Consider the following 18,971-nt stretch of genomic DNA (forward strand, 5'->3'; position numbering starts at 1 on the left):
GTCAAGGGAATATGATGACAAATAATCCTACCGAGTATGAGAGCTCTCAAGAGTATAATTGTGTTTCCAATATAAAAATGCGACATGGAACAAAAACTGAACCTACTGATCAGATGTAAATTAAGAAGATATCGTCCTCCAACCCATTCCACAACATTTGCAGTCTTTAATGTAACAATAACGCAATGTAACCGTAGACCCAAATATTGTTACATTCGTAATTAATCGGTTCCTTACCCAACCCTGCATTCCGGCAATTATAGTCTCCAATGTAACAATAATTTTTATATTATTGTTACATTTCCATGTAACCGTAGCCAGTGCCATAATATAAATTGGCCCGAGTGACAACCAGGATGACACTGACGTTGAAACACCAAGCATACGTGCCAGGAAGCGTGCACTGTCTGGCCAACAGATCCAAGCCGAATATCTAACCAAGAAAACGAAACGGAAATTATCAGAACTTGCTGTGGTGGATAATGTCATTATACCAATTCCTCAGTATGGTCGACGATGTAAGGCGTCAGAGAAAAAAAATATAATAGCCTTTCAAGACGTCATAATTATTTGGACTAAGTATGGTCGTGCTCCAACTGATCCTCGAAATATCTTAGGTGTAATTATTGATTCTGGGGAATTTGGGTACCGCATTGGAACAGCTATAGGAATTTTAACAAAATGTTATGAAACTTATACACAATGCTTATTACCACAAAAAACAGATCAAGTTTGAATTTTGGTGGCGTCACTTTTACCGTTCTAGAGTTATACCCCTTTACAAATGGAAAAAATGCTGAATTTTTCGTTTCCAATCTCTAACTTAAGTTTGCCTCAACCAAATGTTTTGAAACTTATACACAATGCTTATTACCACAAAACGCAGATCAAGTTTGAATTTAGGTGGCGTCACTTTAACCATTCTAGAGTTATGCCCCTTTGGAAATGGAAAAATTGCAAAATTTTTATTTTCTTCTAAATATCAAGTAATTTTATTGAAATTGGAGTTATCTTCCTTTGTCCATGATTATAGTTGAATCAACTACAATCAATACTTTATACAATGCAATGTTTAATTTTGACTTCCACTGATAAAACACAGATCAAGTTGAATTTGGGTAGTGTCACTTTAATCATTATTGAGTTATGCCCCTTTATAAATCGATAAATTGCAAAATTTTTAGTTTCCATTCTGTAACTTAAGTTTGCCCCAACCAAACATGAAACCTATACACAATATTCATTACCACAAAACTAAGGTCAAGTACAAATTTTTTGTTTCCGTTTTCTAACTTTAGATTGCCTCAACCAAATGTTATGAAACTTATACACAATGCTTATTACTACATAATACAGATTAAGTACGAAATTCGATGGCAACACTTTTACCATTTTTGAGTTATGTCCCTTTATAAACATAAAAATTGCTGAATTTTATGTTCCATTCTCTAACTTTAGTTTGTCTCCACCAAATGTTATAAAACTTATACACAACCGTTCTAGAGTTATGCGTGTTTACAAATAGAAAAATTGCTGAATTTTTAGTTTCTGTTCTCTACTTTAGTTAGCCTCAACCAAATGTTATGAGACTTACACACAATGCTTATTACCACAAAACTCAAATCAAGTTCAAATTTGGGTTGCGTCACTTTTACCATTCTTCAGTTATGTCCCTTTATAACTATACGATATGCAAGCTGGGGCATCATCTGTGTCCACATGTGGACACTATCCACATTTATTTCTTAATGACAAAATGTGATTTTTTCTTAATGATTCTCATAGGATTGTGTGTCGCCTTTTGTGTTTTCTTAAAAAGCACTGCATTTTTCTTTAACTAAGTGCACAGTGTTATTTAGGAAGTTGAATCATTTTGACAGACATAATTTTTTTTTCTGATTTTTTCCACCTTTTGAAAATACAGATTTTGAAGTAGATTTACACTTAATTGCATTCACGATCCGATCGCAATGCTTGACCACCGTTAGTTAGTTCTTTCACGATCATTTCTCTCAATATACCGAATGACACCCGTGATCTTTTTGTTAAGTAATATCGTCTGTTCCTTTATCAGCATGATATGACAGATTTACAGCTCTACTTAACCATTTTATAATTGGGAGCAGATACGAAACTTTTATTCTGAAGGGTTTAGATGAAAGACCGAATACAAAGTCTTTAAAAAATCTATAAAACTTACGTTTAATTATATTCAAAATATCTAATAATTAAGAGTAAATTTCAAACCATATTGATACATAATTTCTTCTCTGAAATTAGAATTGATGTTATATCTATTTTTAACTATTGACTCTACTTATAATTCCTAATAAGTGTGCAAGACAGCTCTGAATTTGGATTGTGATTATATATTTGACACAGCATAGTTTCTGACACAGAATGAATGTGGTCTAAAAACTTTAAAAATTGAAAATGTACATTAACCAATATCCAAAATCTAAATACATGGTTAGAAAAGGCATATCAAAAGTTTAATTTTGGACCCTGATTTGAACAAACTTGAAAACTGGGCCCAAAATCAAAAATCTAAATACATGTTTAGATTCAGCATATAAAAAAAAACCCTTGAATTCAATTTCTGTTAAAATCAAAATAAGTTTAATTTTGGACCCTTTGGACTTTAATGTAGACTTATTTAAAACCGCCCCAAAATCAAAAATCTATATACACAGTCAGAATCAGCATATCAAAGAACCCCATGAATTCAATTTTTTTTTTAAATCAAACAAAGTTTAAATTTGGACCCTTTGGACATTAATGCGGACCAATTTGAAAAGGGCCCAAAAATTTAAAATCTAAATACGCAGTTAGATTAGGCATATCAAAGAAGACCAATAATTCATTTTTTTTATGAAATCAAACAAAGTTTAATTTTGGACCCTTTGGACCTTAATATGGACCAATTCAAAAACAGGGCCCAAAATTAAAATTCAAAATACATGATTAGATTCAGCATAATAAAGAACCCCAAATATTCAAGACTTTGAATTAAACCCCATTGAAATTGGTGAAGAAATAAGCAATTTATACAAAGTATTACAAAAGTATTGTTTTTGGTCCCTTTTTTCCTAAACTGTTCGAGTCATAACCCCCAAAAATCAATCCCTACCTTCCTTTAATGCTATGGAACCTTAAGGTACAATTTCATACCAATCCATTGACTTATACTCAAGTTATTGTCCAGAAACCAGAAAATCCTAGTTTTTTGGCACCTAATTCCTAAATCAACCCCAACCTTGCTTTTGAGGTATGGAGCCTTGTGGTAAAATTTCATAGAGATCCATACACTTATACACAAGTTATTGTCCTGAAACAAGAAAAATGCTTGTTTTGGGCCCTAAATCCTTAACAGCTAGGACAATAACCCCCAAAATCAATCCAATCCTTCCTTTTGTGGTAGGGAACCTTGTGCTACAATTTCATAGAGATCCATACACTTACACTCAAGTTATTGTCTGAAAACCAAAATGTCTTCAGACAAAGACGCAGACATCGCCATAACATAATACAAATGCAAAAATTTTGCTGTCGTATAAAAAAGTCAACTCTTCTTCAGCTTTACTAAAATGAATAAAGAATAAATGGGGAATGTGTCCATAAAGTTATGAAGGGACATAACTCAAGAACTGTAAAAGTGACCCTACCCAAATTTGTACTTGATCTGAGTTTTGTGGTAATAAGCATTGTTTATAAGTTCCATAACATTTGGTTGAGGCAGACTTGAGTTAGAGAACGGAAATGAAAAATTCCGCAATTTATCAATTGTAAAGGAGCATAACTCTAGAACGGTAAAAGTGACGCCTCCAAAATTCGAACTTGATCTGTGTTTTGTGATAATTAACATTGTGTATAAGTTTCATAACATTTGGTTGAGGCAAACTAAAGTTAGGGAACAGAAACGAATATTTCAGCAATTTTTCCATTTGTAAAGGGGCATAACTCTAGAACAGTAAAAGTGAAGCTACCAAAATTCAAACTTGATTTGTGTTTTGTGGTAATAAGCATTGTCTATAAGTTTCATAACATTTGGTTGAGGCAAACTAAAGTTAAGAGAACTGAAACCAATTTTGGGACGTACATACGTACGTAGACTGACAAGGGTAAAACTTAATGCCCCCTCCGCTACGGCAGGGGCATAAAAAATTGAATCACAAAACCATGAAAATGAGGTCAAGGACAATGGACATATGACACTCTGCACACAAGGTATGACACAATCTAGGTCTTCTACCTTCTGAAAAATAAAGCTTTAAATAAATAGTTTACGCTAGATTGTAATACCTGTCTTGCATACTGAGACTTTCTTTGCAGGCAAGACAAAAATGGCAAGTTCTATCTACCCAGAAGATTTAATATCGAGTTGTTGTTCCTGAAGTGTAGGTTTTACCAGTATAACGTTTTATGGCTGTTGCTTTTAAAACCATAGCTAGGTTAAAACTGTAAATTGCAAAAATTCGTAAGGGTTCCGCGGAACCCAGTGTCTCGCCTACTTTTGGTGTTAATCGCAGGCTCAACAAAAATGAGGAAAAAAATTAATAAAAATATTCCTCTCTATACTATCTTTTGATTGTAAGTAGCTTCTGTCCAAGTTTGGTAAAAATCCAGGATAATTTATGAATCTAATAAATGGCCCGAGAACACAGTTATTTCGTAGTGCATTTCTTTTAGACAATAAATTCAAATTAAAAAAATCGCACCTGCTCTATCTCAAAAAGATTTTTACAGTGTAGTGTACTACTATTGATACAAATAATATCAAAATTATAGAAACTTCTACCAGCTCTAACTCAAAATATTGACAATTCTGTGTTAAGGGGGGCTAAAATTCAGTTTGACAGCTTCCGACATTCTAATTTTTGACCTTTTTTAACTGGACCAAATCACTACTTAACATAAAGATTCAGCACCCAAATTTTTTTAACATGTAATTTCATCCCCTTACTTAATATTTCATGCATAAAATATCAAGAAATAAATTGGGAAAATGTATCAAAAAAAAATGCAAGTTATACACTGTTCACACTAGGGACTATATTTGTAGACAACGAAAACCAAAGGACGATAACTGTGTCCTTGGACCTAATAGGATAGAAAGACTTGACCAATTTAATAAAACTTTGCATGACCTAAGCTTAGGCAATTTTAAGATAGTTGGCCAAGTTTCATGGACATAGGATATATATTATAGAAACTAGGGCCATTTTAATATTGAAATTTGGATGTTTATTTTTGACGTTTAAATCAAATATTTTTAACTGTCAAGATTTTGGCCTAAAAAATTTAAATATTGCAAAAATTTGCTTTTTAAATACTCTTGAATTTAATATAATAAGTATTAAAAGCAACGGAAGACTCATTTGATTTATCAGATTTATTACAGTTATTCAAAAGTCAAATTTATATGAGCCTGTGCCTGAAAATAGAGATTTTCTAATTAAGGGAAGCCTTACATAAACATGCATTTTTTTCAACCAATTTGAAGTTTTTGAAGGTTTTTAACCATACATTATTCTTCCATATATATTAAATGTACTTTAAATGTAAAGAAAAGTTACAAAAAGCATACTACATGAGTATGAAATGGTCTTAGGACATGTAAGACTGAGAATTATTTAGAGTCGATTTAGGCCGTAGCCCATATTTACATATAAAAATGCACACAGAGGCTATAAGGAAGTGAAATTTGTTACTTTTTGCTTATTTCTATGCTAAAATGTCATGATACAAGAAGTCTAATTGCAAAAGGACTCTTGAATTCAACTTTTTTTTGCAGACAGTATGGTCTGATGACCAGTTTTTCACTTTTCAATGGAAAACTTGCATGTAGTTTTAGTCTCATTTGGCATATATTTGAACCACTTACTATCCTAAAGAAGAAAATTATGGTAGCATATGAAATGAATAGGGTGTACTGATCATTGTAAAGTGTTTTTTTTACAGATTTAGTGAAATATTTGTGACGGACTACAGATTTTATGTACAAAGCTCTTCACATTTCACATACATCAAACAGGCCGTTTAACCAGGGACATAAATACAAATATTCTGCACATTTTTTCTGTGATAATCTACTTTTCTCTAGATTTCGAGTTCACAAATGGTTAATTAAATTTGATTTAAGCATAGAAACACAAATATCAGGAACATAAAAAGCTGTCAGATAGAAAGTCAGCATGGCTCTTAGGCATAAAATGGAAACTGCTTTAAAATGCTTATTTTAGCCGTATAATGCCAAAATGGGACATTTTAACAGAATTTCTGTCAAACAAAGATGTAAATCCTTTACTTTTATTGAGTTTGACAAATTGAAACCAGAAAACCATTCAGGAAAGTTGCCAAAGTACAGAATCTACATTTACAGAATTCATCTCTTAGGCCCGAGAACACAGTTATTTCGTAGTGCATTTCTTTTAGACAATAAATTCAAATTAAAAAAATCGCACCTGCTCTATCTCAAAAAGATTTTTACAGTGTAGTGTACTACTATTGATACAAATAATATCAAAATTATAGAAACTTCTACCAGCTCTAACTCAAAATATTGACAATTCTGTGTTAAGGGGGGCTAAAATTCAGTTTGACAGCTTCCGACATTCTAATTTTTGACCTTTTTTAACTGGACCAAATCACCACTTAACATAAAGATTCAGCACCCAAATTTTTTTAACATGTAATTTCATCCCCTTACTTAATATTTCATGCATAAAATATCAAGAAATAAATTGGGAAAATGTATCAAAAAAAATGCAAGTTATACACTGTTCACACTAGGGACTATATTTGTAGACAACGAAAACCAAAGGACGATAACTGTGTCCTTGGACCAAATGTTTAAAAACTTAAACTGCAGAATGTATGTAATGTTGACTGGAAGAAAAACTAAGTCCATTTATAAGTAAAATACAGAAAAAATGGAACAAAATTTGATCAAAATTTCCTTCTAGATACTAGCTTTTGATCATAAACAAGCTTCTATCCAAGTGTGGTACAAATCCAGGATAGTTTAAGAAAGTTGTTAAAATTTTAAAAACTTTAACCACAGAGTGAATGTAATGTTAACTGGCAGAAAAACTAAGTCCATTTATAAGTAAAATACGGAAAATATGGAATTTTTTTTTTACAAAATTTACTTCTAGATACTATCTTATGATCATAAACAAGCTTCTTTCCAAGTTTTGTAGAAATCCAGGATAGTTTAAGAAAGTTATTAAAATTTCAAAAACTTTAACCACAGAGTGAATGTAATGTTTCCTGGCAGAAAAACTTAGTCCACTTATAAGTAAAATACGTAAAAAATGGAATTTTTTTTTTACAAAATTTACTTTTGAATATAATCTTATGATCATAAACAAGCTTCTGTCCAAGTTTGGTAGAAATCCAGGATAGTTTAAGAAAATTATTAAAATTTCAAAAACTTTAACCACAGAGTGAATATTTGTGGACGCCGCCGCCGCTGACAGAATGTAGGATCGCTATGTCTCGCTTTTTCGACAAAAATGAACAGCACGACAAAATTACTACCTGGAAAATTGGAGAATAATACAACACACTGTTTTGCAGTTATTGCCCCTGAAATATCTATTTTGACTGACTTTTGCAGCTTTTGGTAGTTATCTTGAATATCATAGGTTAAAATGATCAGCACATATATCTACTGTGAAAATTTCAGAACAATCTGTCTACCTGTTCTGGAGTTACTGAAAAATGTAAGCAGCTTTTTGCTGTTATTTTTGAAACTATAGGATATAGGATAAAAGTTTGAGATACAAAAATGATCAGCATGACAAGAACTATCTACTCGAAAAATTTCAGAATACCTGACCACCTGTTTTGGAGTTGTTGCCCCTGAAATGTTGAATCTTAAGGTTGATTTTGGCTCTTATCTCAACAAGACCAATACAATCGCTGAGTACAAATTGATTGAAATTTCAAACTAAAAGGAAACAGAAGGTAGCTGAATGGTAGATCTTAAAATTGCTTACACACTACAACTCAACATTATCAAGCTGTAGGTAAAAACTATTGGAGCTGGGATAAAAGTGGAAATTTCAAAAATGATACAACAAAAAATACAACAGGAGTGTGTAATTAAAGGTCCTCATTACCATCCAGCAATTTTTCACCAGGTGAGTGATACAGGCTCAGGTGAGCCTCTTGTTCATATAGCCATGCCAATATCAGAGAGATTTTGGCCATTTCACAACTCAAAAGAAGCTTCTGTTCAAACTGATCTAAAAACAAAATGACAACAGACACTTTTATCATTTATACATTTATTACGATAGTTTCTAAAATAAGGTGGTCTATCAATTTACACATAAGCTGCCAAAGTTTTACATTCTTTTGGAGAGTCAATCTGGTTATTTGACTTCAAATTTCCAATTATCAAATGCATAATAATTGATATTTGTGCAATGAATTAATCATATATCAAAATGATAATCTGATACTAAAACAATAAATTTGTAAAAAAGAAAAGATGACAAATACGTTTTTTTTGACAATGTAAAAAAACCCTTAAATGAGAAAGTTGTTCCTTCAATGTTTTTTTCTAGTAGGATGAACAGCTAACCTTCAAACGGAAGTATTCCTACTAAATACATCAAGTTTGTTGAAATGTAAGGTCTAATCATACTGTTTAACCAAAAATAGATGAACATTCAAATAATTTCCCTTTTAAATTATAACAATGTAAATAAATTTGTAAATAAGCAGACATATATATGGCTATTTATAAAATGAAGGTAAATCAAACCCCCGGATCACATTATTAAATTTCAGAGGCTAATCTATACTTAGTACAATGTATGACAACAAAAAAAGATCAATATTTCCCCCTGTAATTTACAAAACATTTTTGGCATCTTTCTGCTTGGTGATGGTATTTTGTTGCTGCAACCCATTTATTTAGAAATCTAAAATCCTTGGATGAATTGATGGGTTGTTGTTTAACACTCAGTGGCAAATACTACATGATGCATGTCAGGATGAGAATATGTTAATTTGATATAAATATGAAGCCTGCTTTGTATACTAGACAACAAGCTGTGCCTGATTTTTAACATGCTAATTCAAGACATTTATGACTTGATATCACAATGTAGGAAATAACATGGATGACTTGATATTACAATGTAGGAAATAACATTTATGACTTGATATCACAATGTAGGAAATAACATTGACTTGATAATATCATGTAGGAAATGGTATTAATGACTTGATATAATCATATAGGAAATATTTACGACTTGATATCACTATTTAGGAAATATCATTTATGACTTGATATGATCCTGTAGAAAGTAACATTTGACTTGATATCACCATTTAGGGAATAATATTTATGACTTGATATGATCATGTAGGAAAAAACATTTGACTTGATATCACCATGTAGGAAATAACATGACTTGATATAGCCATGTAGGAAATAACATTTATGACTTGATATGATCATGTAAGAAAACTTATGACTCGATATCAGTTTCTTCGAAAAGGGTATTTTTCACCCTAAAAAATCATGTATAAATTATTACTACTCAATAAGTTTACAAAAAAAAAAAAATAGAAGAATTGACAGAGAGAATCTTCTGTTTAGATACAAACAAGAAATAATATGTAAAAAAAAAAACCAATACACAACATTATGCTTTGAAGAATATTACAATACAGATCTAAATACATATTTATAATATTATAGCATAACATTATAATAATCTCAATTTCTATATAATTAGAGTGTCCATATCAAAACATTGTCAGGAACAGCTTAAAAACCTTTGAGAAAAAAAGTTTGGATGGTTTGAATAAGGTTTATAATTTACAGTTGTAACAAATGAAAAATCAGAAAAATGCATGTAAAAATTTGGTAAACAATAATGAATAAATTATTTTAATTAATAAACAATATATACATAGAAAATATATGCTTCAAAAGGCTAAAATTGCCACTAACAGAATGTTTACTGAAAGTAAATCTGCCATAAAATACATTTTATAAGGAAATTGCAAAAGAAAGGGCTGTCTTGTAGAAACCGCTAATGCTGAAAACTTTGGCAAATTTTCAATGAATGTTATAATGTGTATAAAAACATTAATTTTCAGTTCTTAATAAATTCTTTTAAGTTAAAAATTGAAAGGAAAGCATTGGTATTCCATATATAAAGGGAGACAACTCGGAAAGAAACAAGAATGTGTCCATAGTACACGGATGCCCCACTCGCACTATTATTTTCTATGTTCAGTGGAACGTGAAATTGGGGTTAAAACTCTAATTTGGTATTAATATTAGAAAGATCATATCATAGGGAACATGTGTACTAAGTTGCAAGTTGATTGGACTTTAACTTCATCAAAAACTACCTTGACCAAAAACTTTAACCTTAAGCGGTACAGACGGACTAATGGACGAACGAACGGACGCACAGACCGAAAAAATAATGCCCCTCTACTATCGTGGGTGGGGCATAAAAAATATTTAGTTAATACCAAGAATTTTTAAAAAACTAGCACATACTAATACAAAATTTGGTAAATTGAATAACAAGTATCTTTCTTAATTTGACATATTTGTGTTTTAATTCTCAATTCATTAATTTCTTCCAAACTGTTAGATAGTTATACATACAATAGCAAGTAAACAATAACTAGCTAAACATGAAATCTACATGTATCTGTTCACTTTTGTTTCTTAATAATTTAATTTTGGATGTAACACGTCTTCTGATTGGCTGAAAGTTTTTTGTCTATCAGCTCAAAGGCATAATTTTGTCATGTGACCATGATGTCATCAACTTTTTTTTCATCATTTAAAGCTTAAAAATAGAATTTAGTATTAAATTATAATAACTGTAATATTTTTTCTGTTTATTCAAAAATGTGGTGCACACTTTAAAATAACCTGCTACACGGGTTATTCAGTGTGCACCACATTTTTTAGGTTATTTCTTCATAGACAGAAAAAATATTACAGTCATTCCTTAAATAAACAGGATAGGTATGATTAAATTAAATTACAAAATACTACTGACCAGCAGTGACCAATAGGTTTACTGGCCTTCTTAAAAATTACAAACGGTTTGAAGCAACCAATGAACCTTAATCATCTAATTTAAGATTAAACCTAAAAAATACAAAGTCTCATTGTAATCTGTTTCTAAAAATTGAAGTCTGTTTCGAAAAATAGAAAACAGGTTAAAAATTTAAAGTGAAAAACACAAAAATTGGTTCCATAGAAAATAAAAGACTACGTGATTATGTTGATAGACAAAAATTTATTACAGAAATCTTGTGTGGAATTTACTACATAGCATGATAAGGAAATAAATGCACTTAAACATACAAAAATACAATATAAATACACATTGACAAATTCTACCCTTCTGTCTGATTATGTAAATTGTAAAATCATTTGGGGACAGTTCAGAAACTCGCCTGCTCCACAGGAAAACATCTAGAAAATTATTTTTTTTCTTGTCTACAAAAATGTATACTGTAAATTCAGAGATAATTGCGTCCATTTATTATTGCAATTTTTAAATAATGAACAAAAATGCGAGTATGATTATTACGATTTTATGAAAAGCTACATACAAATATATGCATTTGACATAAGAATGCGAGTTCTTATTATTGCGATACTCAAGTAGTCGCATTATTCGCATTAATAAAAACCTCACAATAATTTCTGAATTTACAGTAATGTAAAAGTTAGTTGTTTTAAATTTTCTAATTAGAATAAAATTTATAAAAAAACATTGTCAAATGATTTCTAAATACACATAATCTTTTCTCGTCTACAATAATGTATAAATTAAAGTAAGTTCTCTTTTAAACATTTCTACTATATAATTAAACTCTGTAAAAATGTTCACATGACCTTAGCCATAAGGTCAAACAAAACTCGGCACAATCACATAGGAGTATTTATATCATTTTTCTCCATGCTATCTACATCCCCCTTATATGTGTACTTGTCAGTAACACCATTCTGTACGGGAACATCTCCGTTTGCATGGAGCGGTGGGTACTGTCCTTGGTTATCATCTGGTAAGGTAGATTTCAAAGAACTTTTAAACTTCTGTAAAAAGCAAATAATGGAAACAAGTCAGAAAAAGCATATCTAGTACAGTAATTGTTTGTTAAAATTCAACATTGGATATGTGTTTCTTGTATGAATAAAAATCAATCAGCCATCAACCCAACAAAACAAATAATCAAAAGACCTGTAGCAGTCAACATATAGTCTTAAACAATAGACAAATGGATTTGTCTAATAAACTTAACTCTAAAAGCAATAATCTTTGCTGAAAAATTACACACACACACATAGTATTTATAGATAATTGATTGTTTTTACAAACAAGAGGATGTTTCTCACCTACAATCTCATCGAAAGGTGACAGCCCTGAGATGAGATGTAACAGACAACCATTCTCGAGTTTGAAAGACCATTGATGATCTGTTAATCGTTATTTTGCCTATGACGCCGTTGATGTTTACATCTCAAATGAGTAGCATGTTCTTGTGACATAAACCAGTAGAAAAATAATTGAGTATGGTATGTTACAAAATTGTTTACACAGCAACATTTGAATTTCAATACATTTAAATAACCATACAAAGTTATTTGTTGTTAATGATCTTTTCTTTCAAATTTTTGTTTTAATTTGAAGGAAAATCAAGATAAAACTTTAAATGAATGAACAAATTTACTGTTGTTGAAATAAGGGTGCACTTTACTCTGAACAGCAATTATTTCCCCCATGAAACCCCCCCCCCCCCCCCCTTTTTCCCAAACCAAAAAATGTTGTACAGTATAATTTTATTCTGTTTTAAACATGACATACCGCAAATAAGGTGTCTCCTTTAGCATAATAGATGGAGTGCACCATACCAGCAGGCACACATATGATAGAAAGAATAGCTAGAGACCATCCAAGTGCAGCAGCCCACGGTGGATACTCATACCCATCCAACTTGAATGGTTTGTACTGTATCATACTGAACAACCATATACCCTGTAAATATATAATTTGTAAAAATGAGCAAAAAATATAATTAAAGTGCTTGTGAGCACTGAAGGGTAAAGATCACTCTTATTTTGAAATTTTTTAAATAAAACATTGAATTGTATTTTGCTAGGCAAATTAAAAATTTGAAAATTAAAAAAAAATAGTTGGAGTTATCTTCCTTTGTTCATGATTGTACATTTGCAGTATAACTTATTCTTACAACAGATTCATACACCATGCATTACTTATGTAATTTTTTATACAAAATATTTTCTTGACTAGTATAGTAATTCAAATACACATCATATTGTAACTTAAATATCAAAGTATAACACATCATCAATAAATTGCATGACATTGACTGGATAGGATCTAAATAATGATCACTTCACTGCACTATTTTGTTTGAACTATCAATGGTAGTGATAAACCTTGGAAGATGTAGATATCAAGTCAGTACTATAGGGTTTTGTTTTGATTGCATTCATGCAATCTTTACCCCAAAACCAGCCCAAGGCCATCAATGTGTCTTCAACCCAGCGAGAAAATCCCACACTCTGAGGCAGGCTATACTAAGAGGTGGTAGGTATACTTACAAATATGAAAATAGGTGAGATGAAGTACCAACAAACAATGAAGAAAATATTTGGAGGTGTGCCATTCATTTCTTCTACATTTTTCGCAAGACGTCTAGCTCCTAAAAAGTACAATTTATAACATTCATCAAATGCATGTTTATCTCTGATTCTGAAGAATTGTTTCGTATAAAGGAAAAGTTACAATATGATACTAGACATTTTTTTTTTTTTTAATCATAACTTCTCAACTCTTTATCTACCACTGACAGATATAAACGCGGTTTTTATCATCGTTCTGTCTGCAGTGACAGATAAATCCGCTTGCATAATCAAGCGTGTATTCGCAGTGACAGATAGATCCACTGTAAACATACACTTGCGCAGTCCCGGTGACGGATATTTCCGTAAAATATACACTTTTAAAACCCTTTAGATTGGACAAAATTGTTGGGGAATCCTGAAATGAATCAATGAAATTTGGTTTTACAAATGAATAATCTTTCATCTCGTACATTCCTTTTCTATAAAAAGTGTGTGTTTACATTTAATTATCATGAATTTTACACGTGTTCGGAATGCGATTAAAACAATGGCGGATGAATGGGCTTCTTTGTTCAAATCATATAGTGAAAGTGAAGAATTTGAAGAATTTATGCAATTAGAAAGCAAAATTGGAAGTATAGGAAGGGATAATTTAGCTTGTCGGAACAAGATTGCGAGTCTTCCGAGGATGAAGAAGCCAAACATGAACAAATAATTTGAAAACTTTTTTACGTCCGTTAACAGCAGCTTTCAAACTTGATAATGAAAAGAAAGTAATTGATTTGGTATTTGTTTCATTTTTCAATTAACATACAATAAATACTGATTATTTAAACATTTAATTAGAGTACTCATAACACAGCCTTAACAATTTGTGAAAAATTCTCTCACTGCAAATTATCTCTGGTAGTTAACCTACAATTCAGCTGCAGTAGCTAACTAATCAGCAGTGTGTAGTAGTGAACTGTAAGGTACCTGTGGTAGATAAGAAGTTAAGCCAAACAAAATAAATTCTCTGGTCTCAGAACACTTTTTTCAATCAAAAATACATTCTAATAGTAAATATATAATTTAAGTCTGCGATTTGACCCAGCCAGTGATAGAACTAATGACCTCAAACACTTGAGCCAAGCACACTTAATCTGTTACCAGAGAAGCTAAAAAGTCTGTATACTTACCATAGAACCAAGTTATAGCTATAACCTCAAAGAAAGCCAGATACATCAACGATACTGCTGCAGCATAATGGTCTATCAATGAGAAGAAATAGATACCTCCCTGTAATAAAACACAAAATCAATATTAAAGCATAATGGTCTATCAATGAGAAGAAGAAGATACCTCCCTGAAATAAAACACAAAATCAGTAAACAAAATAAATTGTCCCTTGTTGAAGGCCATAAGGTGACCTATAGTTGTTAACTTCTATGTCATTTGGTCTCTGGTGGAGAATTGTCTCATTGGCAATCATACCACATCTTTGGCAATCATACGACATCTTCTTATTTTTATTTATCTTGCAATCTACCTTTCTACTATACAAATAAAGGGTGGCAGATAACATGAACCGATAAACATATTCTAAACATTTATAGTCTCCTGATATCCTGTTTTTGTTGCAAGCAAACGGTTATGTTTAAATTACTGTTCACGCAACAGTTCAATTTGAGTCCTCATGGCAGTCCCCATGTAAGTCATGTCGATTTCATTCAACAACTATTTAAATGGGAAAACCTATAAGTTTAAGCTCAATGTTCAAATGCAGGATAATAACATTACTCCTACAGTGTAGTAAAATATAAAATTTATTTATACTCACTACAAAATAGGAGAAAAGCTTGGCGAGCCTCACTTTTCTCTATTTCTAAAGCTCATCAAATAAATTTGATATTTTCCTACACTGTACTAATATTGTATATATATTAAAATCTGCTTAATTGCAGATAACATATGTCATTAACAATTTCTACATACAACTATTTACATGTATTCATTTTCAACCTGATACACCCGAATAAATATATCAACAATAAAATGTATGTGCCATATGCAAATATTGCCACACTATATCATGATAGTTTTTGACAATCCTGAGAAAAGGTTCTGATGTAAGACACTGTCTCCGCCCTGTTTCTACCTCAGAATTTTTTTAAACATCACAATTTGGCAAAAATAAGGCTGTACCTACTTTTCCAAATTATACATTTTGGACATTTAGCTGCTCACATTTCCAAATTCAAATTCAAAATTAAAATATTGCAATGTATTAAGCACTAATGAATTTGAGGTTTCAACTACAATTATGTATAAAGGAAGATAACTCCAATTTTAAATATTATTTAAACAATTGCATCACTGATATTTTTAGAACAGATACTAGATTCATACATCATGCACAATTGATGTAATTTTCTTGACAATTATGGTTATACACATAATTTTGTAACTAGAATATCTAAATATATATTTCATTGATGAATTTCTTGAAATTTTCGTAGGTAGGATGCATGTTTTGATAAAATCTAGAAAATCAAGCCAGCCACATTAGGGTTTTGTTGGCATGAAAGCAATCTTTACCCAAATAAGAATCAAAGATCCTTCATTACCTGAGTAACATTAGGAAGTCCACACAGAAATGATACAAAGCAGACAATGATCACTAGAAATTCTTTACGTTTCAGATACTTCTTCACGTAATATCCAAAATGGTCATATATTGTTGTCACGATCACTTCTGTTGAACAAAACTACAAAAGAATAAAAACTGTCTACATTAGATATTTATTTGGTTGAAGTGTCACGATCACTTCTGTTGAACAAAACTACAAAAGAATAAAAACTGTCTACATTAGATATTTATTTGGTTGAAGTTTAATTGGGCAATAAATTTTGAGCGTCTTGGTTAAACCAGGATATTTACTCTAGAGAAAATAAGACATGGAAAGTTAAGTACACAAATAATATTCAATTAAAATTTTGTCAAATATTAAGTTGCTCCACGATGGTTTAGACAGTTAAAAAATCAAAATTATCTGAAAAAATCAACAGAAAAACATTAGAAAGGTAATATTGTACATTTATTTCCCGTGCCGGAGGGAGATATGAAGATTTGTTCACCCAAGAATATTCATATTTCACGAGGGCTCTGCCAGAGGGAAATATGATCTTTCGAGGGTGAATTAATCTTCATATCTACCGAGGCCAAAGGAAATGAATGTTTTATTCCACTGCCTTTGCTTTGTTTACTATCAATACATTAAATATTATACATACATACATTTTTTTTTCTTATCCGCTTGTTTTTGTAAGTCAAACTAAACACGACATACCCATTGATAAACAGTAAGGATCAAAATTTAATTATAAGTCTTTTTGTTTTATCGTCTGAAATAAATTTGAACATGATAATGATTTTTGCTATAGCTGTTTTAAGAAGAATAAGAAGTTCAAAACGTTATGTACATTAACCGCGCGTAACGTCGCATGAAGTAACCCCGATATTTCAGAGGGGAATATGATCCTCAGAATGGAATATGAAGATTTGTCCAATGACACGTGGGATAGTCTCAACCAATCAAATATTGATTAAACTATCAATATGTTTAAACAGTGGAATAATATGTGTTATTCTATATTGATATTACTTTAGTAGGTTTTTTCCTATATGAATTGGATTTTGAATAAAACAGCATATTCGCTGAAGAAAAGTGATATTCACTGCGCTAAATGTCACATACTTTTACATGTACCTCTATGATTAAATGTTTGATGTACCATTGGCTTTGGTAAATTATTGTTATTCATTTTTATCTCTCGGAAATCTTTTAGTAAATATGTGATTAAATGGACTTTTGCCTCAGTGAATATCATTTATTTCAAAAGTCAATAAAAACCACAAATTTATTGCATCAAAAGACAGCAATGTATAATATGCAGGGGTTTATCTGGGTATTTTTGGATAAAGGAAGGACCCTGGTCAGTTTTGGGAATTTTTTTGCGCGATTTACAATGAAATTGGGAAAACTACAAATATACCAGATGTGAGTTTTAGTGTGTTAGGTTAATTAAATTTATCTTTTTTTTGTGAAAATAAAGTAAGAAACTACATGATCGCTATTTATAATTTTATTTTCTGTTCTTTCTTTCTTTTTAAACTTCACAATAAGGCACTCAAGTTTATCTAAGTATTAAAATATCGTAATTTTTAAAGCACACATGTGATAAAAATTTACCACCTTTTTTATCTTCAAAGACAGTAACAGTTTATACGGTTATTATAATAGAAACAAGCATTCTGAGAGTATTGCATGGCAATACATAGTCCCCTACCAGTTAAAAATTCATTGAACTGGAACAAAATGCTAACTTGATCTGTAACTTGTCATAGTGTAAACTATATAACAAATATCAAGTCAATATATCTTCAAGCATGACAAAAAAAGTGTGGAAAACTGATTATTTAAGTGAATTTTCGAGGTCAAAGGACCATAACTCTGCACAAAATCATCAGACCGGAACAAAATTGGAACTTGACCTGTAACTTGTCATGATGAAACAATATACCAAATATCAAATCAATATCTTCAAGCACGAAGAAAAAAAGTGTGGAAAACTAATTTGCCGGACTGACTGACAGAAAGACGGACGGAGTGTAAACCTAAAGTGCCATACGACTTCGTTAGTAGGGGACTAATAATTCAGGAATAGAAATAAGATGAATTTTAACTGGCCAAGCAGGCTAACATGTTTTTTTAATTCACTTGCTCTTCCAGATTTTGACTAGCCCTTCAAAATTGAGAAGAAAAAAAATTACCTCTTGGATCTGTAGTTATATGTTTACATTATAAAAATAAAATGCTCTGCAGGGCGCAGCTTGATACGACCGCAGAGGTCGAACCCTGAACAGTTGGGGCAAGTATGGACACAACATTCAAGCTTGATACAGCTCTGAATTTGGATTGTGATTAAATATTTGACACAGCATAGGTTTCTGACACAGAATGAATGTGGTCTAAGAACTTAAAAATTTTAAATTGGACATTCACCTATTATGGTCCAATATCCAAAATCTAAATACATGGTTAGATTCAGCATTTCAAAGAACTCCAAGAATTCAATTTTTGATGAAATCAAACAAAGTTTAATTTTGGACCCTTTTGACCTCAATGTGGACAAAGTTGATAACGGGGCCCAAAAATCAAAAATCTAAATACATGGTTAGATTCAGCATATCAAAGAACCCCATATATTCAATTTTTGTTGAAATCAAACAAAGTTTAATTTTGGACCCCAATTTGGACCAACTTGAAAACTG

At 31.2% G+C, this 18,971-nt stretch overlaps 1 protein-coding gene across 1 annotated transcript in view; it reads right to left on the reverse strand.

The window, feature by feature from the left end:
- Positions 1 to 8,277: 8,277 nt before the first annotated feature.
- The window catches only part of LOC127711397 (sodium- and chloride-dependent GABA transporter ine-like), a 59,061-nt gene continuing 48,367 nt past the window's right edge, over positions 8,278 to 18,971 (reverse strand). Inside the window, exons 10-14 of the mRNA XM_052217428.1 lie at positions 16,264 to 16,404; positions 14,836 to 14,935; positions 13,634 to 13,734; positions 12,873 to 13,043; positions 8,278 to 12,103 (exon numbers count right to left, since the gene is read on the reverse strand). Coding sequence (XP_052073388.1) covers positions 11,936 to 12,103; positions 12,873 to 13,043; positions 13,634 to 13,734; positions 14,836 to 14,935; positions 16,264 to 16,404 — 681 coding nt within the window. The 3' untranslated portion in view covers positions 8,278 to 11,935. The remainder of the gene's footprint in view (positions 12,104 to 12,872; positions 13,044 to 13,633; positions 13,735 to 14,835; positions 14,936 to 16,263; positions 16,405 to 18,971) is intronic.

The sequence above is a fragment of the Mytilus californianus genome, unplaced genomic scaffold, assembly GCF_021869535.1.
Source record: "Mytilus californianus isolate M0D057914Y unplaced genomic scaffold, xbMytCali1.0.p SCAF_8, whole genome shotgun sequence".
Taxonomy (NCBI): Eukaryota; Metazoa; Mollusca; class Bivalvia; order Mytilida; family Mytilidae; genus Mytilus; species Mytilus californianus.